At 71.4% G+C, this 26518-nt stretch overlaps 2 protein-coding genes across 3 annotated transcripts; both read right to left on the bottom strand.

The window, feature by feature from the left end:
* Positions 1-23: 23 nt before the first annotated feature.
* On the bottom strand, positions 24-17864 carry GRN (granulin precursor). The gene is made up of 28 exons (XM_067311951.1): positions 17770-17864; positions 16241-16365; positions 15930-16064; positions 15754-15838; positions 15556-15659; positions 15287-15434; positions 15073-15179; positions 14828-14957; positions 14636-14733; positions 13973-14209; positions 12800-13036; positions 12118-12354; positions 10944-11180; positions 10264-10500; positions 9100-9336; positions 8419-8655; positions 7245-7481; positions 6579-6815; positions 5417-5653; positions 4733-4969; positions 3569-3805; positions 2886-3122; positions 2206-2442; positions 1521-1757; positions 1012-1191; positions 705-929; positions 382-621; positions 24-291 (listed from the first exon to the last, which is right to left on the bottom strand). The coding sequence occupies exons 2-28, from the start codon at positions 16328-16330 to the stop codon at positions 160-162; spliced, it is 5229 nt and encodes a 1742-aa protein (XP_067168052.1). The 5' UTR covers positions 16331-16365; positions 17770-17864; the 3' UTR covers positions 24-159.
* Positions 17865-18574: 710 nt separating this feature from the next.
* Positions 18575-23890, bottom strand: TMEM98 (transmembrane protein 98). 2 transcript variants are annotated; one of them, XM_067311969.1, is made up of 7 exons: positions 23787-23890; positions 20895-21081; positions 20388-20519; positions 19874-19907; positions 19667-19782; positions 19253-19312; positions 18575-18916 (listed from the first exon to the last, which is right to left on the bottom strand). In XM_067311969.1, the coding sequence occupies exons 2-7, from the start codon at positions 21023-21025 to the stop codon at positions 18709-18711; spliced, it is 681 nt and encodes a 226-aa protein (XP_067168070.1). In that variant the 5' UTR covers positions 21026-21081; positions 23787-23890; the 3' UTR covers positions 18575-18708. The 2 variants fall into 2 exon arrangements, with proteins under 2 accessions (XP_067168070.1, XP_067168071.1); XM_067311970.1 differs by lacking the exon at positions 23787-23890 and adding an exon at positions 22609-22785.
* Positions 23891-26518: the final 2628 nt, after the last annotated feature.

The following is a 26518-nucleotide window of genomic DNA, read 5'->3' as shown; positions in this document are numbered from 1 at the left end:
GACGAGGCACGGGGCGCCGGCACTTTCCTAGAAACCTTTTATTGGCACGGTGGCACCCGCGGGGACGGGTGGTGGGGGCACCCCGCGTGGGTGTAGACCCCCCCCCCCCCGCCCCCTGGAGAGGGGGCGAGGACGGTGGCTGTCCCAAACCTGGGCACGTCACAGCAGCAGCACCCTGCGGGGGCCGGAGCCGGCCAGGTCCCAGCGCAGGGGCCGGCGCTGGCTGCAGCCGCCCGCGGCACAGCGGTACCCGGCGGGGCAGCAGCGATGCCCGTCGGAGCAGCAGGAACCCTGCGGAAAGATGCGGGGTGGGGGGGGGGGAAGAGGCATGAGGACGGGCACCCCGAGCCCCCCCCAACCAACACCCACCCCAGCACTGACCTGCGAAAAGGGGCAGCAGCCCCAAGCGCCCTCGGGGCCGCGGCAGCATTTCTGCCCGGGGCGGCAGGAGCGGGTGGCATCGCAGGGCACAGTGGTGGCGGCACCGGGCTCGGAGGTGGTGGCACCTTGCAGGGGCACCGCGGCGGGCGCCCGCGGCCCCCGCTTCTCGCAGCTCTGCGCCGCCACGTTGCAGGCGTAGCCCCAGGGGCAGCAGTGCTCGCCGTCCTTGCAGCACACGGCCTGCCGGGGAGCGGAGAGCGGGCGCCCGCTCAGCCCTGGCACCCCGGTGCCGTCCCCGTCCCCGTCCCCGGTGCCATGCTCACGCTGGGCAGCTGGCAGCAGGCCCAGTCGCCGCTCCGGCTCTTGCAGCACGTCTGCCCGTCGGCGCAGCTCGCCGTCGCGTTGCAGGGCACGGCGCGGCCCCGGGGGACGGCGGCCACCTCGGCCACCTCGGCCACCGCCGGCTGCTCCTTGTGGCAGGTGCCCTGCGCCAGGTCGCAGGTGTAACCCGAGGGGCAGCAGTGGAAGCCGTCGGAGCAGCACACGGCCTGCGGAGGGGATGGGATAAGGCGGGCGCTAGGCCACCGCCGGGGTTGGCGGCGGTGTCCCCCTTCCCCGGCGGGCACCCACCTGGGGCAAGGGGCAGCACAGCCAGGGCCCGGAGGGGACGCGGCAGCACGTGCTGTTGTCGGGACAGGCAGTACGGGTGTCGCACTGCACCCAGGCGGCCCCCGCGGCGGTGGCTGCCGGCTGGGTCACGCGGAGAACCGGCTGCAGGCAGCTACCCCCATTGGGGGGGCACCTGGAGCCCTGGGGGGCAACAGCACACGGTCGGGGTGGCACAAGGACAGAGGGGGCTGAGCCGGGCGCCCAGGGGCTGGCAGGGAGAAGCCGGTGGGCTCCAGCCCTCCTGGGGTGGGGAAGTAGCAAGCAGGGTGCCAGGGTGGGGACCCCCCCCTTCCCAGCTGTGCCTGTCCCAAGAGAGCCCAGCCACCTCCCTGCCACCCCCCCATGGGATGCCAGCAGGACCCTGTGGGCACCCACCACCCCAATCACACTAATGCACCAGCCTCGTCCCCCGGTGCAGCACGGCCACCACCGTGGGACCCCCCAAAAGGCAGGACCCCCCCCACCCAGACCTGCTCCAAGGGGCAGCACCCCCATGTGCCCGAGCTCAGCCGGCAGCACGTGTTCCCGTCGGGGCAGCTCGTCTCGTCGTCGCACTTCACGTCCCGGCCCCGCACCTGCACCCGCGCCAGCGCCGGCGTCTTCTCCTGCCAGGGCACGCGCACCCCCCCCTGCAGGCAGCTGCCCCCCTCGGGGTCGCACGTGGAGCCCTGGGGGCAGCAGTGCACGTGGTCGGGGCAGCACACGGCCTGGGGGGCACAACAAAAAGGGACGTCAGCACGCACCACCTGCACCCCCCGGCCACCCCGTTGGTGCCAACCTGCCCGGTGGGCGCTTGTCCCCTCCCCGTGCACCCCTGGGGTGCCACCTTGGGCCCTCTGCCCCCCTGGTACGTGGGACCTGCCTGGCCCCAACCAATTCCTGGATCCTGCCCCATGGTGCCAACTCCACCTCGGCCCCGTAGCACCCTGCCGGGGCTCCCCCCACCCTGCCTTGGCACCCCGGGGTGCCCCCCGACCCCCAGGGGCTCTGCTCCACCCAGGGCACCCGGCATCCCGTACCCCCCGCAGGCACCCACCCTGCTCCTCAACCCCACACCTGGCGCCTGGCCATGGGCATGGACCTCCCTGCCACTGAACCATGCCCAGCACCTGCCGCTGGCAGGCAGGACCCCCCCACCCCAATCCCCCCCCAAACCTGCTCCAAGGGGCAGCACCCCCATGTGCCCGAGCTCAGCCGGCAGCACGTGCTCCCGTCGGGGCAGCTCGTCTCGTCGTCGCACTTCACTCTCCGGCCCCGCACCTGCACCCGCGCCAGCGCCGGCGTCTTCTCCTGCCAGGGCACGCGCACCCCCCCCTGCAGGCAGCTGCCCCCCTCGGGGTCACACGTGTAGCCCTGGGGGCAGCAGTGCACGTGGTCGGGGCAGCACACGGCCTGGGGGGCACAACAAAAAGGGACGTCAGCACGCACCACCTGCACCCCCCGGCCACCCCGTTGGTGCCAACCTGCCCGGTGGGCGCTTGTCCCCTCCCCGTGCACCCCTGGGGTGCCACCTTGGGCCCTCTGCCCCCCTGGCACGTGGGACCTGCCTGGCCCCAGCTGATTCTTGGGACCTGCCCCATAGTGCCAACTCCACCTCAGCCCCATAGCGCCCTGCCGGGGCTCCCCCCACCCTGCCTTGGCACCCCGGGGTGCCCCCCAACCCCCAGGGGCTCAGATCCACCCAGGGCACCCTGCATCCCGTACCCCCCGCAGGCACCCACCCTGCTCCTCAACCCCATGGCTGGCACCTGGCCATGGGCAGGGACCTCCCTGACGCTGCCCCATGACCAGCACCCACCAGGCAGGACCCCCCCACCCCAAATCCCCCCCCAAACCTGCTCCAAGGGGCAGCACCCCCATGTGCCCGAGCTCAGCCGGCAGCACGTGCTCCCGTCGGGGCAGCTCGTCTCGTCGTCGCACTTCACTCTCCGGCCCCGCACCTGCACCCGCGCCAGCGCCGGCGTCTTCTCCTGCCAGGGCACGCGCACCCCCCCCTGCAGGCAGCTGCCCCCCTCGGGGTCGCACGTGGAGCCCTGGGGGCAGCAGTGCACGTGGTCGGGGCAGCACACGGCCTGGGGGGCACAACAAAAAGCGACGTCAGCACGCACCACCTGCACCCCCCCACAGCCGCCCCGTGGGTGCCAACCTGCCCGGTGGGCGCTTGTCCCCTCCCCGTGCACCCCTGGGGTGCCAGCTCGGACCCTCTGCCCCCCTGGCACGTGGGACCTGCCTGGCTCCAGCCCATTCCTGGGTCCTGCCCCATGGTGCCAACTCCACCTTGGCCCCATAGCGCCCTGCCGGGGCTCCCCCCACCCTGCCTTGGCACCCGGGGTGCCCCCCGACCGCCCAGGGGCTCAGCTCCACCCAGGGCACCCGGCATCCCGTACCCCCTGCAGGCACCCACCCTGCTCCTCCACCCCATGGCTGGGGCCTGGCCATGGGCAGGGACCTCCCTGCCACTGAACCATGCCCAGTACCCACCAGGCAGGACCCCCCCACCCCAAATCCCCCCCCAAACCTGCTCCAAGGGGCAGCACCCCCATGTGCCCGAGCTCAGCCGGCAGCACGTGTTCCCGTCGGGGCAGCTCGTCTCGTCGTCGCACTTCACGTCCCGGCCCCGCACCTGCACCCGCGCCAGCGCCGGCGTCTTCTCCTGCCAGGGCACGCGCACCCCCCCCTGCAGGCAGCTGCCCCCCTCGGGGTCGCACGTGGAGCCCTGGGGGCAGCAGTGCACGTGGTCGGGGCAGCACACGGCCTGGGGGGCACAACAAAAAGCGACGTCAGCACGGTCCCCTCGGCCCCGCGGCTGCCACCGCCTCCATCCCAGGGGGCAGGAGGTCGAGGGACCCTCTCCAGACCCGGCTCCGCTTATCGGTGCCATCACGGGAAAAACTGCGCTAACGTGTCCCATCTGCCCCACTTTGGTCCCTCCCTGCGCTCTGCACCCCCATCCGGAGCCCGGCTCCATCCCCCCGGCACAGGGTGGGGGGCTACGGGGTCCCCCCGCACCCTTGTCCCCTCCCGCCTGGGCCAGCCCAGGTCCCTCAGCCCCCAGCACCCTGGTGGCCTCATGCCACTCTGATCGCATCCCTCTTGTGCTGGGAGCCCCAATCCGGGCGCGGGATACAGCCGAAGCCATAGGAGCGCTGGGAAAAGGGAAGCTGCCCATCCCACCGGATCCTGCTGTGCTCCCAGTGGGACAGCCGGGATCCCATGGCCCTGCCCGGGCGCTCAGAGCTGCCCCCGTCTCGGACCACAGCACCTTTCCAGCCACCCCCTGCCCGTTCCCTAGCAGGGGTCCATCTGTCCTAGGGCAGGATCTGTCCGTGCTGGGGCACAGCGGGGTCCGTCTGTCCCACCCTCCAGGAGAAGGGGGTCTCTCCCTTTAGGAATGGTCTCTCTCTATTTTGGGGGGCAGGACCTGGCCTCGCTCCTGTTGGACACCATGAGGGTCCCTGCACCCTTTGAAGCACCGATCGAGGTCCCTCTACACGGGGTCCTGCCCTTGGGGCACCCCGGGGTGCCACCACCCTCCCCACGGGGCTCAGCCCAGCACAGGGCCCTCCGCTCCCCCACAGGCTCCGTCCCATCCCCTGGGACCGAGGTCACGTCCTGGCCACGGGCAGGGACCTCCCCGATGCTGCCCCACACCCAGCACCCAGTGGGCAGGAGCCTCCCAAACCTGCTCCAAGGGGCAGCACCCCCATGTGCCCAAGCTCAGCCGGCAGCACGTGCTCCCGTCGGGGCAGCTCGTCTCGTCGTCGCACTTCACGTCCCGGCCCCGCACCTGCACCCGCGCCAGCGCCGGCGTCTTCTCCTGCCAGGGCACGCGCACCCCCCCCTGCAGGCAGCTGCCCCCCTCGGGGTCGCACGTGTAGCCCTGGGGGCAGCAGTGCACGTGGTCGGGGCAGCACACGGCCTGGGGGGCACAACAAAAAGCGACGTCAGCACGCACCACCTACACCCCCCCAGCAGCCCCGTGGGTGCCAACCTGCCCGGCGGGTGCTTCCCCACCTCCCCGTGCACCCCTGGGGTGCCACCTTGGGCCCTCTGCCCCCCTGGCACGTGGGACCTGCCTGGCCCCAACTGATTCTTAGGACCTGCCCCATGGTGCCAACTCCACCTTGGCCCCATAGCGCCCTGCTGGGGCCCTCCCCACCCTGCCTTGGCACCCTGGGGTGCCACCCCGACCGCCCAGGGGCTCAGCTCCACCCAGGGCACCCGGCATCCCGTACCCCCTGCAGGCACCCACCCTGCTCCTCAACTCCATGGCTGGCACCTGGCCATGGGCAGGGACCTCCCTGCCACCAAACCATGCCCAGCACCCACCAGGCAGGACCCCCCCACCCCAAATCCCCCCCCAAACCTGCTCCAAGGGGCAGCACCCCCATGTGCCCAAGCTCAGCCGGCAGCACGTGTTCCCGTCGGGGCAGCTCGTCTCGTCGTCACACTTCACGTCCCGGCCCCGCACCTGCACCCGCGCCAGCGCCGGCGTCTTCTCCTGCCAGGGCACGCGCACCCCCCCCTGCAGGCAGCTGCCTCCCTCGGGGTCGCACGTGGAGCCCTGGGGGCAGCAGTGCACGTGGTCGGGGCAGCACACGGCCTGGGGGGCACAACAAAAAGCGACGTCAGCACGGTCCCCTCGGCCCCGCGGCTGCCACCGCCTCCATCCCAGGGGGCAGGAGGTCGAGGGACCCTCTCCAGACCCGGCTCCGCTTATTGGCGCCGTCACGGGAAAAACTGCGCTAACGTGTCCCATCTGCCCCACTTTGGTCCCTCCCTGCGCTCTGCACCCCCATCCGCAGCCCGGCTCCATCCCCCCGGCACAGGGTGGGGGGCTACGGGGTCCCCCCGCACCCTTGTCCCCTCCCGCCTGGGCCAGCCCAGGTCCCTCAGCCCCCAGCACCCTGGTGGCCTCGCGCCACTCTGATCGCATCCCTCTTGTGCTGGGAGCCCCAATCCGGGCATGGGATACAGCCGAAGCCATAGGAGCGCTGGGAAAAGGGAAAATGCCCATCCCACCGGATCCTGCTGGACTCCTGGTGGGACAGCCGGGATCCCATGGCCCTGCCCGGCCGCTCAGAGCTGCCCTGTCTCGGACCACAGCACCTTTCCAGCCATCCCTGGCCCATCCCCTAGCAGGGGTCTGTCTGTCCTAGGGCAGGATCTGTCCATACTGGGGCACAGTGGGGTCCGTCTGTCCCACCCTCCAGGAGAAGGGGGTCTCTCCCTTTGGGAAGGGGTCTCTCTCTCTTGGGGAGCAGGACCTGGCCTCGCTCCTGTTGGACACCATGAGGGTCCCCGCACCCTTTGAAGCACCGATCGAGGTCCCTCTACACGGGGTCCTGCCCTTGGGGCACCCCGGGGTGCCACCACCCTCCCCACGGGGCTCAGCCCAGCACAGGGCCCTCCGCTCCCCCGCGGGCTCCGTCCCATCCCCTGGGACCGAGGTCACGTCCTGGCCACAAGCAGGGACCTCCCCGATGCTGCCCCACACCCAGCACCCAGTGGGCAGGAGCCTCCCAAACCTGCTCCAAGGGGCAGCACCCCCATGTGCCCAAGCTCAGCCGGCAGCACGTGTTCCCGTCGGGGCAGCTCGTCTCGTCGTCGCACTTCACGTCCCGGCCCCGCACCTGCACCCGCGCCAGCGCCGGCGTCTTCTCCTGCCAGGGCACGCGCACCCCCCCCTGCAGGCAGCTGCCCCCCTCGGGGTCGCACGTGGAGCCCTGGGGGCAGCAGTGCACGTGGTCGGGGCAGCACACGGCCTGGGGGGCACAACAAAAAGCGACGTCAGCACGCACCACCTACACCCCCCCCAGCAGCCCCGTGGGTGCCAACCTGCCCGGCGGGTGCTTCCCTACCTCCCCGTGCACCCCTGGGGTGCCACCTTGGGCCCTCTGCCCCCCTGGCACGTGGGACCTGCCTGGCCCCAACTGATTCTTGGGACCTGCCCCATGGTGCCAACTCCACCTTGGCCCCATAGCGCCCTGCTGGGGCCCTCCCCACCCTGCCTTGGCACCCCGGGGTGCCCCCCGACCGCCCAGGGGCTCAGCTCCACCCAGGGCACCCTGCATCCCGTACCCCCTGCACGCACCCACCCTGCTCCTCAATGTAGGGACTTCCCTACCAATGGGTGCTCTCATGCCCAGCACCCACCGAGCAGGACCCCCCCCACCCCAAATCCCCCCCCAGACCTGCTCCAAGGGGCAGCACCCCCATGTGCCCAAGCTCAGCCGGCAGCACGTGTTCCCGTCGGGGCAGCTCGTCTCGTCGTCGCACTTCACGTCCCGGCCCCGCACCTGCACCCGCGCCAGCGCCGGCGTCTTCTCCTGCCAGGGCACGCGCACCCCCCCCTGCAGGCAGCTGCCCCCCTCGGGGTCGCACGTGGAGCCCTGGGGGCAGCAGTGCACGTGGTCGGGGCAGCACACGGCCTGGGGGGCACAACAAAAAGCGACGTCAGCACGGTCCCCTCGGCCCCGCGGCTGCCACCGCCTCCATCCCAGGGGGCAGGAGGTCGAGGGACCCTCTCCAGACCTGGCTCCGCTTATCGGCGCCGTCACGGGAAAAACTGCGCTAACATGTCCCATCTGCCCCACTTTGGTCCCTCCCTGCGCTCTGCACCCCCATCCGGAGCCCGGCTCCATCCCCCCGGCACAGGGCGGGGGGCTACGGGGTCCCCCCGCACCCTTGTCCCCTCCCGCCTGGGCCAGCCCAGGTCCCTCAGCCCCCAGCACCCTGGTGGCCTCGCGCCACTCTGATCGCATCCCTCTTGTGCTGGGAGCCCCAATCCGGGCGCGGGATACAGCCGAAGCTATAGGAGCGCTGGGAAAAGGGAAAATGCCCATCCCACCGGATCCTGCTGGACTCCTGGTGGGACAGCCGGGATCCCATGGCCCTGCCCGGCCGCTCAGAGCTGCCCTGTCTCGGACCACAGCACCTTTCCAGCCATCCCTGGCCCATCCCCTAGCAGGGGTCCGTCTGTCCTAGGGCAGTATCTGTCCATGCTGGGGCACAGCGGGGTCCGTCTGTCCCACCCTCCAGGAGAAGGGGGTCTCTCCCTTTGGGAAGGGGTCTCTCTCTCTTTTGGGGGGCAGGACCTGGCCTCGCTCCTGTTGGACACCATGAGGGTCCCCGCAGCCTTTTAAGCACCGATCGAGGTCCCTCTACACGGGGTCCTGCCCTTGGGGCACCCCGGGGTGCCACCACCCTCCCCACGGGGCTCAGCCCAGCACAGGGCCCTCCGCTCCCCCGCAGGCTCCATCCCATCCCCTGGGACCGAGGTCACGTCCTGGCCACAAGCAGGGACCTCCCCAATGCTGCCCCATGCCCAGGACCTGGCAGGCAGGAGCCCCCCAAACCCCCCCAAACCTGCTCCAAGGGGCAGCACCCCCATGTGCCCAAACTCAGCCGGCAGCACGTGCTCCCGTCGGGGCAGCTCGTCTCGTCGTCGCACTTCACGTCCCGGCCCCGCACCTGCACCCGCGCCAGCGCCGGCGTCTTCTCCTGCCAGGGCACGCGCACCCCCCCCTGCAGGCAGCTGCCCCCCTCGGGGTCGCACGTGGAGCCCTGGGGGCAGCAGTGCACGTGGTCGGGGCAGCACACGGCCTGGGGGGCACAACAAAAAGGGACGTCAGCACGCACCACCTGCACCCCCCCGGCCACCCCGTAGGTGCCAACCTGCCTGGTGGGCGCTTGCCCCCTCCCCGTGCACCCCTGGGGTGCCACCTTGGGCCCTCTGCCCCCCTGGCACGTGGGACCTGCCTGGCTCCAGCCCATTCCTGGGTCCTGTCCCATGGTGCCAACTCCACCTTGGCCCCATAGCGCCCTGCTGGGGCTCCCCCCACCCTGCCTTGGCACCCCGGGGTGCCACCCTGACCCCCCAGGGGCTCAGCTCCACCCAGGGCACCCTGCATCCCATACCCCCTGCAGGCACCCACCCTGCTCCTCCACCCCATGGCTGGGGCCTGGCCATGGGCAGGGACCTCCCTGCCACCAAACCATGCCCAGCACCCAGTGGGCAGGACCCCCCCACCCAATACCCCCCCAAACCTGCTCCAAGGGGCAGCACCCCCATTTGCCCGAGCTCAGCCGGCAGCACGTGCTCCCGTCGGGGCAGCTCGTCTCGTCGTCGCACTTCACGTCCCGGCCCCGCACCTGCACCCGCGCCAGCGCCGGCGTCTTCTCCTGCCAGGGCACGCGCACCCCCCCCTGCAGGCAGCTGCCCCCCTCGGGGTCGCACGTGGAGCCCTGGGGGCAGCAGTGCACGTGGTCGGGGCAGCACACGGCCTGGGGGGCACAACAAAAAGCGACGTCAGCACGGTCCCCTCGGCCCCGCGGCTGCCACCGCCTCCATCCCAGGGGGCAGGAGGTCGAGGGACCCTCTCCAGACCTGGCTCCGCTTATCGGCGCTGTCACGGGAAAAACTGCGCTAACGTGTCCCATCTGCCCCACTTTGGTCCCTCCCTGCGCTCTGCACCCCCATCCGCAGCCCGGCTCCATCCCCCCGGCACAGGGCGGGGGGCTACGGGGTCCCCCCGCACCCTTGTCCCCTCCCGCCTGGGCCAGCCCAGGTCCCTCAGCCCCCAGCACCCTGGTGGCCTCGCGCCACCCTGATCACATCCCTCTTGTGCTGGGAGCCCCAATCCGGGCGCGGGATGCAGCCGAAGCCATAGGAGCGCTGGGAAAAGGGAAAATGCCCATCCCACCGGATCCTGCTGGGCTCCTGGTGGGACAGCCGGGATCCCATGGCCCTGCCCGGGCGCTCAGAGCTCCCCCGTCTCGGACCACAGCGCCTTTCCAGCCACCCCCTGCCCGTTCCCTAGCAGGGGTCCCTCTGTCCTAGGGCAGGATCCGTCCGTGCTGGGGCACAGCGGGGTCCGTCTGTCCCACCCTCCAGGAGAAGGGGGTCTCTCCCTTTGGGAAGGGGTCTCTCTCTCTCTTGGGGAGCAGGACCTGGCCTCGCTCCTGTTGGACACCATGAGGGTCCCCGCAGCCTTTTAAGCACCGATCGAGGTCCCTCTACACGGGGTCCTGCCCTTGGGGCACCCCGGGGTGCCACCACCCTCCCCACGGGGCTCAGCCCAGCACAGGGCCCTCCGCTCCCCCGCAGGCTCCGTCCCATCCCCTGGGACCAAGGTTACGTCCTGGCCACAAGCAGGGACCTCCCCGATGCTGCCCCACACCCAGCACCCAGTGGGCAAGACGCCCCCAAACCTGCTCCAAGGGGCAGCACCCCCATGTGCCCGAGCTCAGCCGGCAGCACGTGTTCCCGTCGGGGCAGCTCGTCTCGTCGTCGCACTTCACGTCCCGGCCCCGCACCTGCACCCGCGCCAGCGCCGGCGTCTTCTCCTGCCAGGGCACGCGCACCCCCCCCTGCAGGCAGCTGCCCCCCTCGGGGTCGCACGTGGAGCCCTGGGGGCAGCAGTGCACGTGGTCGGGGCAGCACACGGCCTGGGGGGCACAACAAAAAGGGACGTCAGCACGCACCACCTGCACCCCCCGGCCACCCCGTGGGTGCCAACCTGCCCGGTGGGCGCTTGTCCCCTCCCCGTGCACCGCTGGGGTGCCAGCTTGGGCCCTCTGCCCCCCTGGCACGTGGGACCTGCCTGGCCCCAGCTGATTCTTGGGACCTGCCCCATGGTGCCAACTCCCCCTCGGCCCCATAGTGCCCTGCCGGGGCTCCCCCCACCCTGCCTTGGCACCCCGGGGTGCCCCCCAACCCCCAGGGGCTCAGATCCACCCAGGGCACCCTGCATCCCATCCCCCCTACAGGCACCCACCCTGCTCCTCCACCCCATGGCTGGGGCCTGGCCATGGGCAGGGACCTCCCTGACGCTGCCCCACGCCCAGCACCCAGTGGGCAGGACCCCCCCACCCCAAATGCCCCCCCAAACCTGCTCCAAGGGGCAGCACCCCCATGTGCCCGAGCTCAGCCGGCAGCACGTGCTCCCGTCGGGGCAGCTCGTCTCGTCGTCGCACTTCACGTCCCGGCCCCGCACCTGCACCCGCGCCAGCGCCGGCGTCTTCTCCTGCCAGGGCACGCGCACCCCCCCCTGCAGGCAGCTGCCCCCCTCGGGGTCGCACGTGGAGCCCTGGGGGCAGCAGTGCACGTGGTCGGGGCAGCACACGGCCTGGGGGGCACAACAAAAAGCGACGTCAGCACGGTCCCCTCGGCCCCGCGGCTGCCACCACCTCCATCCCAGGGGGCAGGAGGTCGAGGGACCCTCTCCAGACCTGGCTCCGCTTATCGGCGCTGTCACGGGAAAAACTGCGCTAACGTGTCCCATCTGCCCCACTTTGGTCCCTCCCTGCGCTCTGCACCCCCATCCGCAGCCCGGCTCCATCCCCCTGGCACAGGGTGGGGGGCTACGGGGTCCCCCCGCACCCTTGTCCCCTCCCGCCTGGGCCAGCCCAGGTCCCTCAGCCCCCAGCACCCTGGTGGCCTCGCGCCACTCTGATCGCATCCCTCTTGTGCTGGGAGCCCCAATCCAGGCGCGGGATGCAGCCGAAGCTATAGGAGCGCTGGGAAAAGGGGAAGCCGCCCATCCCACCGGATCCTGCTGGGCTCCTGGTGGGACAGCCGGGGTCCTGCAGCCCTGCCTGGGTGCTCAGAGCTGCCCCCGTCTCGGACCACAGCACCTTTCCGGCCACCCCCAGCCCATCCCCTAGCAGGGGTCCGTCTGTCCTAGGGCAGGATCTGTCCGTGCTGGGGCACAGCGCTGTCCGTCTGTCCCACCCTCCAGGAGAAGGGGGTCTCTCCCTTTGGGAAGGGGTCTCTCTCTCTTGGGGAGCAGGACCTGGCCTCGCTCCTGTTGGACACCATGAGGGTCCCCGCACCCTTTTAAGCACCGATCGAGGTCCTTCTACATGGGGTCCTGCCCTTGGGGCACCCCGGGGTGCCACCACCCTCCCCACGGGGCTCAGCCCAGCACAGGGCCCTCCGCTCCCCCGCGGGCTCCGTCCCATCCCCTGGGACCGAGGTCACGTCCTGGCCCCAAGCAGGGACCTCCCCAATGCTGCCCCATGCCCAGGACCTGGCAGGCAGGAGCCCCCCAAACCCCCCCAAACCTGCTCCAAGGGGCAGCACCCCCATGTGCCCAAGCTCAGCCGGCAGCACGTGCTCCCGTCGGGGCAGCTCGTCTCGTCGTCGCACTTCACGTCCCGGCCCCGCACCTGCACCCGCGCCAGCGCCGGCGTCTTCTCCTGCCAGGGCACGCGCACCCCCCCCTGCAGGCAGCTGCCCCCCTCGGGGTCGCACGTGTAGCCCTGGGGGCAGCAGTGCACGTGGTCGGGGCAGCACACGGCCTGGGGGGCACAACAAAAAGCGACGTCAGCACGCACCACCTACACCCCCCGGCCACCCCGTGGGTGCCAACCTGCCCGGCGGGTGCTTCCCTACCTCCCCGTGCACCCCTGGGGTGCCAGCTCGGACCCTCTGCCCCCCTGGCATGTGGGACCTGCCTGGCCCCAGCTGATTCCTGGGTCCTGCCCCATGGTGCCCACCCCACCTCGGCCCCATAGCGCCCTGCTGGGGCTCCCCCCACCCTGCCTTGGCACCCCGGGGTGCCACCCCGACCCACAGGGGCTCAGATCCACCCAGGGCACCCGGCATCCCGTACCCCCCGCAGGCACCCACCCTGCTCCTCCACCCCATGGCTGGGGCCTGGCCATGGGCAGGGACCTCCCTGCCACTGAACCATGCCCAGCACCCAGTGGGCAGGACCCCCCCACCCCAAATGCCCCCCCAAACCTGCTCCAAGGGGCAGCACCCCCATGTGCCCGAGCTCAGCCGGCAGCACGTGCTCCCGTCGGGGCAGCTCGTCTCGTCGTCGCACTTCACGTCCCGGCCCCGCACCTGCACCCGCGCCAGCGCCGGCGTCTTCTCCTGCCAGGGCACGCGCACCCCCCCCTGCAGGCAGCTGCCCCCCTCGGGGTCGCACGTGGAGCCCTGGGGGCAGCAGTGCACGTGGTCGGGGCAGCACACGGCCTGGGGGGCACAACAAAAAGCGACGTCAGCACGGTCCCCTCGGCCCCGCGGCTGCCACCGCCTCCATCCCAGGGGGCAGGAGGTCGAGGGACCCTCTCCAGACCTGGCTCCGCTTATCGGCGCCGTCACGGGAAAAACTGCGCTAACGTGTCCCATCTGCCCCACTTTGGTCCCTCCCTGCGCTCTGCACCCCCATCCGCAGCCCGGCTCCATCCCCCCGGCACAGGGTGGGGGGCTACGGGGTCCCCCCGCACCCTTGTCCCCTCCCGCCTGGGCCAGCCCAGGTCCCTCAGCCCCCAGCACCCTGGTGGCCTCGCGCCACCCTGATCGCATCCCTCTTGTGCTGGGAGCCCCAATCCGGGCGCGGGATACAGCCGAAGCTATAGGAGCGCTGGGAAAAGGGGAAGCTGCCCATCCCACCCGATCCTGCCGGGCTCCTGGCAGGACAGCCGGGATCCCGCGGCCCTGCCCAGGCGCTCAGAGCTCCCCCATCTCGGACCACAGCACCTTTCCGGCCACCCCCGGCCCATCCCCTAGCAGGGGTCCGTCTGTCCTAGGGCAGGATCTGTCCGTGCTGGGGCACAGCGGGGTCCATCTGTCCCACCCTCCAGGAGAAGGGGGTCTCTCCCTTTGGGAAGGGGTCTCTCTCTCTCGGGGAGCAGGACCTGGCCTCGCTCCTGTTGGACACCATGAGGGTCCCCGCACCCTTTTAAGCACCGATCGAGGTCCCTCTACACGGGGTCCTGCCCTTGGGGCACCCCGGGGTGCCACCACCCTCCCCACGGGGCTCAGCCCAGCACAGGGCCCTCCGCTCCCCCGCAGGCTCCGTCCCATCCCCTGGGACCGAGGTCACGTCCTGGCCACAAGCAGGGACCTCCCCAATGCTGCCCCATGCCCAGGACCTGGCAGGCAGGAGCCCCCCAAACCCCCCCAAACCTGCTCCAAGGGGCAGCACCCCCATGTGCCCAAACTCAGCCGGCAGCACGTGCTCCCGTCGGGGCAGCTCGTCTCGTCGTCGCACTTCACGTCCCGGCCCCGCACCTGCACCCGCGCCAGCGCCGGCGTCTTCTCCTGCCAGGGCACGCGCACCCCCCCCTGCAGGCAGCTGCCCCCCTCGGGGTCGCACGTGGAGCCCTGGGGGCAGCAGTGCACGTGGTCGGGGCAGCACACGGCCTGGGGGGCACAACAAAAAGGGACGTCAGCACGCACCACCTACACCCCCCCGGCCACCCCGTAGGTGCCAACCTGCCTGGTGGGCGCTTGCCCCCTCCCCGTGCACCCCTGGGGTGCCACCTTGGGCCCTCTGCCCCCCTGGCACGTGGGACCTGCCTGGCCCCAACCAATTCCTGGATCCTGCCCCATGGTGCCAACTCCACCTCGGCCCCATAGCGCCCTGCTGGTGCCCTCCCCACCCTGCCTTGGCACCCTGGGGTGCCCCCCGACCCCCAGGGGCTCAGCTCCACCCAGGGCACCCTGCATCCCGTACCCCCTGCACGCACCCACCCTGCTCCTCAATGTAGGGACTTCCCTACCAATGGGTGCTCCCATGCCCAGCACCCACCGAGCAGGACCCCCCCCACCCCAAATCCCCCCCCAAACCTGCTCCAAGGGGCAGCACCCCCATTTGCCCGAGCTCAGCCGGCAGCACGTGCTCCCGTCGGGGCAGCTCGTCTCGTCGTCGCACTTCACGTCACGAGCTGGGGACAGACGGACGGGCAGAGCCGGCCCCCCAAATTCCACCCGCGCCCCCCAACTTCCTCGCAGGGAGGGGGCGCAGGGGCCGCCGTTTACCTGCGGTGGGGGCGGCGGGCAGGCGGGCGAGGGGCTGCAGCGGGCCGCGCGCCGACGCGCACTTGGAGCGCTCCAGGTCGCAGGCGGTGCCCTGCGGGCAGCAGTGCAGGCGGTCGCCGCAGCACACGGCCTGCGCGGGGGGACAAGGCGGTGTGTGTCCCCTCGGTGCCCGTCCCCTCGGGCGCCCCGGCAGGGAGCCAGCGCGCACCCCGAGGACGCAGGGTGCCCCGCGGGGCCGCGCTCACGTTTTGCAGCGGGCAGCAGCCGTACTGGGCCGAGGGCAGCTGGCAGCAGGTCGCGCCGTCCGGGCACGCGGACCGGCCGTCGGGGCACGTCACCTGGCCGAGCGGCGCTGGCGAGAGAGGGGACGCGGCGTCACCCAGCACCCTGCTGTCACCCCCCCCGGGTGGTGGTGACAGCAGGCAGAGCGACACGAGCGGCTCCGGGGCCGGGTCCTACCTGGCGCTCCGGGTTGGGAGCGCGGCGTCCAGGCGGGAAACTTGGTGCCCAGCGGGAAGGCGCCGGCGGGCGTCAGGCAGCGGCCGTGGGCCAGGTCGCAGATGGTGGCGCGGGGGCAGCAGTGCACCTTGTCTGCGCAGCACGAGGCCTGCGGGCACGAGACCCGAGCAACTCGCTACAGCGGTAGCCTCCCGCCCGCTCTGAGCTCCCTTTCAGCCCATGCCAGAGCCCGATCCGGGAAATCCCCCCCCGCCATGCCGGCGCCGTACCTCGGGCATAGGGCAGCAGCCCCAGGCGCCGCTGGGCATCACGCAGCACGTAGAGTTGTCGGGGCACTCGGACTCGCCGTCGGGGCACTGGATGGCGCCGGGAGCTGCGGAGAGCGGGGCGATGAGGGCGCGAGGGGTGGGGGGGCGCCCACCCACCGGTGCCTCGGGGGCGCGGGACCCCCGCCAAGCCCCCGCTACCTGGGCGGGCGAAGCAGGATTTGCCGTCGGCGCTGCAGCGGGACCCTCGGGGGCAGCAGCGGCGCCCGCCGGCGCAGGAGATGCCCTGCGGAGAGAGAGCGGCAGAGCCGTGCCGACGTGCCGGTGGGGAAACTGAGGCACGACCCCCCCCCCCACCCCCTGGCACCCACCCTTACCTCCGCCAGCGGGCAGCAGCCAAAGGAGCCGGAGGCGGTGGGCAGGCAGCCGTAGCCGGCGGGACACCGCGACCCATCCTGGCACGGGCTCCCGGCCGGATCGCTCACGCCGTTGGCGGGCAGCACGGGCAGCGACTGCGGGGCGGCGGAAGCGGGTCACCCGCGGGGCGAGGGCACCCGTCAGCCCCGCCGCGCACGACACCAGCCCGAGCCGCTGCCCCAGCGCGCGAGGCCTCCGCAGAGACCTGGCAAAGTCGTCGCACGCGAGCTTGGTCGTGGGGGGGAGATCCGGCGCCGCGAGCCGCACTCACCGGAACGCCGGGGCACGGCTGCCCGTCGGGGCATCGCAGCGAAGCCACGGCTCCGGCCAGAGCCAGCCACAGCGGCGCGAAGGTCCCCATGGCGGAGAGGGCGCCGGCGAGGAGTCGGAGGAGCCCTGCGACCCGGCCGCCCGTGCCTCAGTTTCCCCGCGGGTGCGAGACGGCGATTCCTGGCCCCTCTTTTCACCCGCGGGGCTCCGGGCAGGTAGCGCTGCTTCTTGCTTCCTCTTTCACCGGGGCCATGGGAAAGCCCCGGCGCCGGGCGGCCGTCGGGGGGGGGGTTTGGGGAGGGGGGGGGGGGGGCAGCACCTCCACGGGACGCACCGCGGGCGATGCCACCCCGGTCAGGCACCCAGCGGCGGCGCGAAGTCCGCGGTGGCACCCGGCGACCCCAAACCCCAACCGCCAGCCGCAGCCGCCCGATAACATCTCCCTGCGGCGCAGGAACCCGGCACCCACGTCCGTGAGGCTTTGGGGGGGGGGGGGCACAGCACCCGAGGGACCCCCGGGCAGCAAGGGGCACCCCGCACCCCCCTGCCGGCTCCTTTCCGGACCATCCTGCCGCCGCCCCGTCCACTTTCACTTCCCTTCCCGGATGCTGTGCGGTTCCCCCCCCACCCCCCACCCGTGCTGACAGGCGCTGCCCCAGCCGCAGGTGGGAAACTGAGGCACGGTGCGTGGGGGGGGGGGGGGCAGAGGGCCGGGGTGCTGGGGGGGCCCCGTGCTCCGACCACGAGGCAGCGCTTCCTCTTTCGGGTAGCTGGGGGCAGCCAGGCCCCGGAGGAGGAAAATTCCCCTCCGGAAGCGAGCTCAGACCCCGCCGGGGGGGGGGGGGACGGACGTGGAGCAGGTGCCTTCGCCACGCCGTGCCTCAGTTTCCCCCGCCGTGCCTCAGTTTCCCCCGCAGCAGCGGAGCCTCGTGGGGCTGCCCGGAGCGCTCCCTCCCCGCTGCACGGCTGCTGGGGGGTGAGGTCCAGGCCCCCCCCCCGGGAAAGGGGGTCCCCCAAATGTAGCCAGGCTGGGGCTCGCTCAAGGGTCTGATGTGGGTGCTGGGGGGGGGCAGCACCCAGGCAAGCCCTGGGGGGGCTCCGCAAGGGCCCGACGTGTCCCAGCTTGGGGTCCCAAAACGTCGCACGTTCCCGGCCCCCCCCACACCACCCGCAGCGCTGAGCCCAGGGCCCAGTGCTCCCAGCACCTCCCAGTGCCCCCAGCGCCTCCCAGTGCCCCCCAGAGCCCCACCCCCCCCCAAAGCCCAGGGCCCCTGGCACCTCCCAGTGCTCCCAGCACCTCCCAGTGCCCCCAGAGCCCCACACCCCCAAAGCCCAGTGCTCCCAGCACCTCCCAGTGCCCCCAGCGCCCCAAAGCCCAGGGCCCCCAGCGCCCCCCAGCGCCTCCCAGTGCCCCCCGCCCCCCCAATGCCCAGTGCCCGCAGTCGTCCCGGCTCCCCCGAGCCGCCCCTATGCCCAGCTGGAGCCCGCCGCCCCTGGTGCCCCTCCCAACACCGGTGCGCGGCGCTGTACCTCGCCCACCTACGCGTACCCGGTCGCGGTGCTCGGCGCTGCACCCGCCGCCCCACGCTCCGCACCGGCACCGCTGCAGGGGTCACGGCGACGGGCAGCCGCAAGCCCCGCCCCCGGCCCCCCATTGGCCCGCCGGCCCGGCCCGCCTCGCTCCCATTGGCCGCCACCGCACGGAGGGGCGGGGAGCGCAGGGCGGCGCGGCCCCCTCGCCCTTAGCCCTCACACCGCCCCTCCCCGGGTCACGTGACGCGCGGTCACATGATCACGCCCCCCCCCCCCCGTCCCGTCCGCCCCTCCAAGGGCAGCGCGATGAGTTTGCCAGGCCTCAGGCCGGGCGGCGCAGGGGGGCGTCCCGCAGAGCGCAGAGGGTGCAGGGGCTACGCGAGGAGCCCCCAACCCCCCCCCCCCCACCCCCCCCAACCGGGTCTGGGGTCAGGGCTGGGATTCTGCCAGGGCTGGGGCAGGTTAGCAGGGCCTGCACCCCGGCCACGGGGGTCCCCGGGGGGGGGGCGGCCTCCGAACGGGCTGTGCCGGGTGCCTGGCGCCGGGACGACGGGGTGCCGAGGGACGGCGACTTTTCCTGTCTTTCCCGGCCTGGCCGCCCCTCCGCCCTCGCCTTCCTGCCGGCCCGAGCGGCGAGGGAAGCGCCCGCCCTGCGAAAGCAGAAGTCGGGACCGCAGAGCAGCCGGGGCCAGCTGGGCCCCCTCCCGCCCCGCGCCCTTCCCCAAAACCCCTCGCGAGGGGTAAACCGAGGCACGGCCGAGCCGGGCTCACCCCCCCCCCCAAAACTGAGGCTGCTGCGTGCCTCGGTTTACCCGCTGCCCCCGCACAGACGGGCACGCCGGGATCCGGGAGCGGTTTATTGCTGGGGGCGGCGCGGCAGGGAAGGGAAGGGAAGGGAAGGGGGGGACGAGGACGGGGACGCGGCGGCGGTGGCCCTCAGATGGCCGACTGCTCCTGCAGGAAGCTCTCGGCGCCCGGCAGCGCCCGCTCCGGCTCGGCGGCCAGCGCCGCCTCCCGCAGCACGGCCACGTGCTCCTCGGCCGCCGACAGGGACCGGTCGATCCAGTCCATGCCGCTGGTTTGGTGGCAGGCGCTGCGGGTCACCAGGACGAGGTGGCTCACGGAGAGCAGCAGCGCCGTGGTCCTGCGGGGGCGAGCGGCGGGTCAGCCGCTGCCGGAGGAAGGAGACCCCCCCCCCCCGACCCCCCCCTCCCCACCCCGCTTCAGGCAGCCCTGGTGTTTTCGGGGGGCTTGGACACCCCCGGGTGGGGGGGGGGGTAGCGGGGCCACCGGTGGCTGCGTCGTCACCCTGGCCGTGCCTCAGTTTCCCCACCGGCAGCACGCGATTCGGGGCCGGAGCATCACAGAGTGACCCCCCCCCCCACCCACCATGACTTTTTGGACCCCCCTCCGTCCCCCTGGACGGGCGGAACCGAGGGGGACACCTTGGGGACCCGCCGACCCCCCCACAGCACCTGACCTGGCATCCAGCAGTTTGGGATCCAGCGGCGGGTACATGGATCTCACCACGTCGTCCACCCTGCGAGGGGGGGGGGGACAGGGGTCAGCCCGTGGCGCTCAGCACCCAAGGGACCCCAGGAAGCTCTCCGGGAATTGGCTTGGACCCCCCAGCTTCATGGGGGGGCTCCAGCACCCTGCAAAGAGGAGGCGGACACCCCCCACCCCCCCCCAGCGCACCCATGGCCTTCTCCAAGCACCCGAAGGATTCGGGAGCACAAACCCTACTGGGGGGCCACCACCTTGTCCCCTACTGTCACGGGGGGGGGGGGGCGGTGTCACACGGACCCGGGTGCCGGCCAGCTTGCCCCCCCTCCCAGCATCGCACCCAGGCGGCTCCGAATCCGTCCCCCCCCCCCTCCGCTTCCCGCCGCACCTGGGGCTGATGCGCTTGGCCACCACGACGATGTCCCCGAGGCTGGCGGGCGACTTGACGCGGGCCCCCGAGCCCATGGTCATGGCGACCAGCTTCTCGGTCAGCGTGTGGCAGATCTGGGGGAGGAGGGCGGGAGGTGGGTTGGGGGGGGGCCAGGCCGGGGCGCCACGGGCCCCTCGCTCGGCCCCCCCCCCCCCCCACGCTCACCTTCAGGATGGCGATGCAGTGCGCGACCAGGCCCCTGCGGAGGAGGAGGAGGAGGAGGAGGAGGAGGAGGAGGAGGAGGAGGAGGAGGAGGAGGAGGAGGAGGAAGAGGGCGTGAATTCGGGCATTCTTCCCCCCCCGCACGCTGCCCACCCCCCCATCCCGGCGGAGATGCCACCTCCAAAGCAGCCCGCGGCATTTCCACCCGTGTCCCGCATGTCACCAATGCCCAGGACACCCCCACTGCCAGGATCTGCAAAGGGATCCCCAAGCTGCTCCTGGGTTTCCAGGGCCGGGAAGCGACTTGTCCCAAGCGGAGACTCAGAAGGGATTTTGCACGGAACCAGGGAGCGAGATGAGGCAGGGGATGGCAGGGCACCCAGCGGAGCTGGCCTGGACCTCAGCGCCCCCAAATCAGGGTGCTCTGACCCCCGACACCACCTGCCGCTGTGGGAAGCGGCATTGCTTCGGGGCCGGGAGGCGGGAACGGGGCACTCGGAGCGGACGCAAGGCTTACGAGGCGTCTTCGATCCAGTCCTCGTTCTCCAGGATGGCCTCGATGTGGGGGTTGGTGATCACCACGTCGTCCAGCTCCAGCTCGGAGGGCTCCGACTGCGTCTCCATGGCCCCGATGAGATCCACGATGGGCCTGCAGCGGGACACGTGCAAACGTTGGGGGACGAGCGATGGCAGGGGGGGTGCAGCCACCTCGGGGCACGTGCTGGAGATGTTGGGCCACCACGATGGGCAGGGGCACCCATCGGTGACACCTCTCCATCCTTGCTTGGGGTCTCCAAGGTCTTTCCAGCCCCCAGGACCCCTCAACTTGGAGGAGACACCTTGGTGCCAAGACACCCAGCAGCACCCCGCCGAGCCTGAGGGCTTGGGGCACCCACCGCCACGTGCCCCCACCCTCCGAGCCACCACGGCCCCGAGGAACCTGGTCATGGGGACAAGCCCGGTTGAGCAGGGGGGACGCGGGATCCCTTCGGACGGAGCCACCCGAGCCCGCGGCGCCGCTCACTTGGTGTCGTAGTGGTGCAGCAGGTCCTTGGGCCGGCAGTAGCGCTGCCGGCAAACCACGACCAGCGCCACGAAGGAGGCCAGGAAGATGGTGGCCAGCACGCCGATGGCCACGATGACGACCGTCTCCATCGCTCCGGCTCCTTCACGCGCGCGGCTCCATCCCGGCGCCCTCGGGAACGCGGTGTCTGCGAGGGGGGGGGAGAAGGCAGGGCATGGCGGCGGCGGCGGGGAAGGAGGACGGGGGAGCCGCGGTGGCGGCGGCGGTGGTGGTGGTGGCCGCCGAGCAAGCCGGGAAGCCATCTCACGAGGTCCGCGGGAGGCGTCACCTGCTCCAGCCCCACCGTGTCTTGCCCGGTTTCCGGCAGCTTTCCCAGCCTTCCGGAGGAGGGCGAGCGCGGATGACGGGGCTGCCGGGAACCCCCCCCCCGCCCCCCCCCCCACCTTGGTTCTTCTTCCAAATCTCTTGTGCAAAACCCGGCCGGTGCCCATAGGGGGCTGCGGGGACGCCCAGAGCCAAGCCTATATGGGGGCGCGGGGACGCCCAGAGCTCAGTCTATACGGGGCTGCGGGGATGCCGAGAGCCCAGGCTATACGGGGTTGTGGGGACACCCCCAACCCAGCCCATACGGGACTGCGGGGAGGCCCACAGCCCTGCCTATACGGAGTGGTGGGGACGCCCTGAGCCCAGTCTATACGGGGCTGCGGGGATGCCGAGAGCCCAGGCTATACGGGGTTGTGGGGACACCCCCAACCCAGCCTATACGGGACTGCGGGGAGGCCCACAGCCCTGCCTATACGGAGTGGTGGGGACGCCCTGAGCCCAGTGTATATGGGGCTGCGGGGATGCCGAGAGCCCGGCCTATATGGGGCTGCAGGGATGCCGCAAGCCTGGTCTATATGGGGCTGTGGGTACACCCAGAGCCCAGTCTATAGGGGGCTGCGGGGATGCCCAGAGCCTGGTCCTATATGGGGTTCTGGAGACATCCAGACCCAGTCTATATGGGGTTGCAGGGATGCCCAGAGCCTGGTCTATATGGGGCTGCGGGTACACCCAGAGCCCAGTCTATAGGGGGCTGCGGGGATGCCGCGAGCCTGGTCTATATGGGGCTGTAGGTACACCCAGAGCCTGGTCTATAGGGGGCTGCGGGGATGCCGAGAGCCCAGTCTATATGGAGCTGCAGGTACACCCAGAGCCTGGTCTATAGGGGGCTGCAGGGATGCCCAGAGCCTGGCCTATATGGGACTGTGGGTACACCCAGAGCCCAGTCTATAGGGGGCTGTGGGGATGCCCAGAGCCTGGTCTATAGGGGGCTGTGGGGATGCCGAAAGCCTGGTCTAGAGGGGGCTGTAGGTACACCCAGAGCCCAGTCTATAGGGGGCTGTAGGTACACCCAGAGCCCAGTCCCTACCGGAACCGTAGAGACGCCCAGCCCCAGCCAGCCCCAGCCCCTATGGAGCTGCCGCCCCCCCGAGCCAGCCCCAGCCCCTATGGAGCTGCTGCCCCCCCCAGCGGGCGGCGGGGACCCCGCTCCCTCCGGCGACGCAGGACATCCAGCCCGGCCAGGGCCCAGGTGCCACCAACCCCGCGCCGCCGCTTCGGCCCCTCCGCGTCCCCGAGGTCCCGCGCGGGGCTGCCGGACCCCCGCAACCCCCCGGCTCCATGGGACCGGCCAGCTGCGGGGGGGACACGGGACCCCCCCAGCCCTCCCTACCTGCGAGCCGCCAGCGCCCGCCGGCGACGGCGACGGTGCCACTTCCGCAGCCGCCAGCCGGGCCAGCGTCGCCGGCTCCTGACCTTTACGCCGCCGCTCTCGCTCCACCCTCGCCGGCTGCCGGCGGGACACGGGGGGGCCCCTGTCCCCTCCGTCCCCTCCGTCGGGGCTCCCGGATGGCTTCGCCCCCCCCCCTTGCTCGCCCCCAGCCCTTCGCCTCGTGCCGACGCTCTCCGGCGTGTCCCGCTGGCCTGCTTCCCCCCCTGGTTGTTTTTTTGGGAGGGGGGCAAGTTGGTGCGTCCCGCTGGCCCGCTTCCCCCCCCTGTTTTTTTTTGGGGGGGGGCAAGTTTGCCAGACGGGGCGCCCCGTGGGGGGGGCCAGCTCCCGCGGCAGGTTGGCCCCCACGGCGCTGGGGACGTGGCCGCGGTGTCACCGGCCCGCTCACCTCCTTCCCACCGCGGTTCCCACTGGGATTAGTGCCTAAATCCCTGCACCCCCCCCCCGTTCCCCCCCCCTCCTCCCTCCAAGGGAGGATTTGGGCCACTAAAGCCGATTCGGAGCCGTAACCCCTTGGTGCCCACGGGGGGGGGAGGCGCTGGGGGGGGGGGCGGCCCCGGCCCCCCCATGGCTGCGTTGGGGGCGGCTCCTGCCTGCGCAGCGCCGAGCACCGGGGGGGGGGGGGGCGGCTTCGTTCCCCCCCCCCCCCAGCCTGGAGCTGCTGGGGCAAATCGTTCCCGTTGCGCCATAGGGAAGAGTGTGGGGCGGGGGGGGGGGGGGGGGCTGCCGGGGCTCCCCGGGGTCCTGCACGGCTTCAAGGGGGGGGGGGATCGAGGGGGGGGGATCGATGGCTCCTGGGGTCCCGCAGAGCCCCGGGGGAGCGGGGGGGGGAGGGGAAGCACTTGTGGGGGTCCCGCATGGGAGTCCCCGCGGGGGGGGGGGGGTCGCTCCGGGGGTCCCGCACAGCCCGGGGAGGGGGGGGGGGGCAGAATCGCTCCGGGAGCCCGGCGGGGCGGGGGGGGGGGGGGGTCGCTCCTGGGTCCCGTCGCCCCCCCCGTCCCTTCCCCACACCGTGCCGGGGGGCGGCGGGGCCCGGTGCCTCCCGGCGGTGGAGGCCCGCGCGGGGGCGGCCCCGCCGTCCCGTCCCCCCCGTCCCCCCGCTCCGGTCCCGCCCGCCGCACCTGGAGCCGCGCCGCGGCGGCCGCGCACAAGATGGAGGCCGGGGCGGGGGGCGACGGCGCCGCGCGGGGCCGGGACCGGGGCCGGGGCCGGGGCTGGGGCTGCGCCGGGTCCGCCCGCCCCGAGGGGCCCCGGCGCCGCCCGCCGCCCGCCCCCGCCCGCCCCCGCGCCGCCGCCCCGGGCCCGGCCCGCCGCGCCGCCGCGCCCCGGCGTGTCCCCGAGGGTCCCCGAGGGTCCCCGAATGTCCCAAAGTGTCCCCGCTGTGTCCCAAAGTGTCCCCGAGTGTCCCTGCAGTGCCCCAAAGTGTCCCCGCTGTGTCCCAAAGTGTCCCAGAGTGTCCTGAAATGTCCCCTTGTGTCCCAAAGTGTCTTAGTTGCATCCCAAATAGTCCCCTCATGTCCCAAAGTGTCCCTACTGCATCCCAAAGTGTCCTTTTTGCGGCCCAAAGTGGCCCAAAGTGCCCCTCAGTGTCCCAAAGTGTCTTTGCTGTGGCCCAAAGTATCCCTGCTGTGTCCCAAAGCGTCCTCATCGTGTCCCGAAATGTCCCCGCATGTCCCAAAGTGTCCCCACAGTGCCCCAAAGTGTCCCCGCTGTGTCCCAAAGTGTCCTTATCATGTCCCAAAGTGTCCCAGACTGTCCCGCTGTGTCCCAAAGTGGCCCTGCTCTAGCCCAAAGTGTCACCACTGCATCGCAAAGTGTCCCTTTGTGTCCAAAGTGTCTTTGTCGTGTCCCAAATAGTCCCCTCATGTCCCAAAGCATCCTCTCATGTCCCAAAGTGTCCCTGCTGCATCCCAAAGTGTCCTTGTTGTGTCCCAAAGTGTCCCCACTGCTGTGACCCAAAGTGTTTTCGTTGTGTCTCAAGGAGTCCCCTCCTGTCCCAAAGCGTCCCCTTGTGTTCAAAAGTACCCCTCGTGTGTCACAGCACCTTCATTGTGTCCCAAAGTGTCCCATGGCCTCCCAAAGTGTCTCCTGGTGTCCCTGCTGTGTCCCAAAGCATCCCATGTCCCCAAATATTCCCCCCCCTGCATCCCCTCATGTCCCCGCTGTGTCCCAAAGCATCCCCTTGTGTCCCTGCTGAGTCCCAAAGTGTCCCTGTAGAGCATCCCCTCCTGTCCCAAAGTATGCCTGCTGCATCCTGGAGGGTCCCCATCATGTCCCAAAGTGTCCCTGCTGAGTCCCAAACCATGCCTGCTGTATGCTAAGCTGTCCCCCTCATGCCCCAGAGCATCGCCCCTGTGCCCAAACTGTCCCTGTCACGTCCCAAGGTATCGTCATCATGTCCCAGAAAGTCCCTGTCGTGTCCCAGCATATCCCTGTCGGGTGCCCAAGCATCCTTGTCCCGTCCCCTAGCATCTCCGTTATGTCCCAAGGCACCCCGTTGTGTCCCAAACCGTTCCTGCTGCTGTGTCCCCTACTGTCCCTTTTGTGCTCTGTGCTGTCCCCATTGGGTCCCAACCCATCTCCATCGTGTCCCAAAACGCGCCCCGGGGGCAGCTGCGATCCAGCCCCTGGTGAGAGCCTGAATTTGATAGAAACAGCTTCGGGGACCCCGCGCGCCCCCGGCTTCGCCATCCGCGTCCTGGCCATCCGCAGGCTCCGGCAGATGGAAACGGCATTTCTGCCACGGGGTGGTGCAGCACGGCCGGGCACCGCTGCAGGATCCGTGCCCTCCGAAGCGGTTCGGCACCCAGCACCCCTCCGCGGGGCTGAGCCCTCTTCCTCGTGCTTCCAGAGCATCCCGTGCTCCCAAAGCGTCCCCTGCTCCCAGCCCCTCCATGGCTTTGCAGCCAGGATTAAAGCGATGCACAGCAGAGCCGCTCTGGCGGGGGGAGACGGAGGAGCAGGATGGTCCCAGCACGGCTCCGGCGCTGGACGTGCAAAAAAAGTCTCGTTTGCGCACCCAAATGTGCTCTTTATTCAGCAAAATTCACAGCGGGGTCCTGCTGGACGCTGGCTCCGGCCATGGGTGCAGCCTGGCATCCCCGGGCTCTCCGCCCTCCTCCGGCTGCCCCGGGCTTGGGGACCGTCCCCTGCTGGACAGCGTGGCCCCTTTTTGCCCCCTACACCAGGCTGCCCACCTCTCTTGCCCCCCCCCCCCCCAAGAGCCCCCAGAGGGATGTTTCCGACGTCGGACTGACCCGACGCGCCAGGGGTCCTTGGGCCCGTCCCGCCTGCTGGACCTGCCATTGGATGTAGCTGCTTGCACAGCGGCACAGTGCCACCAGCCACGCATGGGACACGGACCTGCAGCCCCCCCGGCAAAGCGTCACGCCGGAGGGGGACATGGGACAACGGTGATGCAAGAAGGGGAGGAAAATTAAAATGCTGCAGTGGGCAAGGAAATGAAAAACAGGGATCATGGAGGTTTGGAGCTGGGAAGAGCATCGCGGCAAGACGTGCTCCTCTCCATGGCCTTCAGCTGTGCCCAGAGGGGGCTCAGGGCTGCATCGGGGGGGGTCCCGTCCTTGTGGGGCTCGTCCCGGTGGGGGGAACGGCCTCGGGGGGCTGTGATCTGGGAGACCCTCCCCAACCCCACATGCCCCTGGGAGCTCAGCCTCCACGTCAGGAGCCACTCGCTCCCCTGGGGTTGATTCCCTGAGACCACCAGCCCCACCGGGGATGAGCAGAGGACAACGATGCCCGGTTCACGTGCCGCCGGCTCCGGCACCCGTCCCTCGAACCGCATCCTGGATTCGTGTGGCTCGGGCAGCCAACGGCACGGAGTCAGCCAGGC

This window comes from Apteryx mantelli, chromosome 28 (assembly GCF_036417845.1).
Source record: "Apteryx mantelli isolate bAptMan1 chromosome 28, bAptMan1.hap1, whole genome shotgun sequence".
In the NCBI taxonomy this organism is placed as follows: Eukaryota; Metazoa; Chordata; class Aves; order Apterygiformes; family Apterygidae; genus Apteryx; species Apteryx mantelli.
Note: the sequence above shows the minus strand (reverse complement) of the source record. Positions and strands in the feature narration are given on the sequence as shown.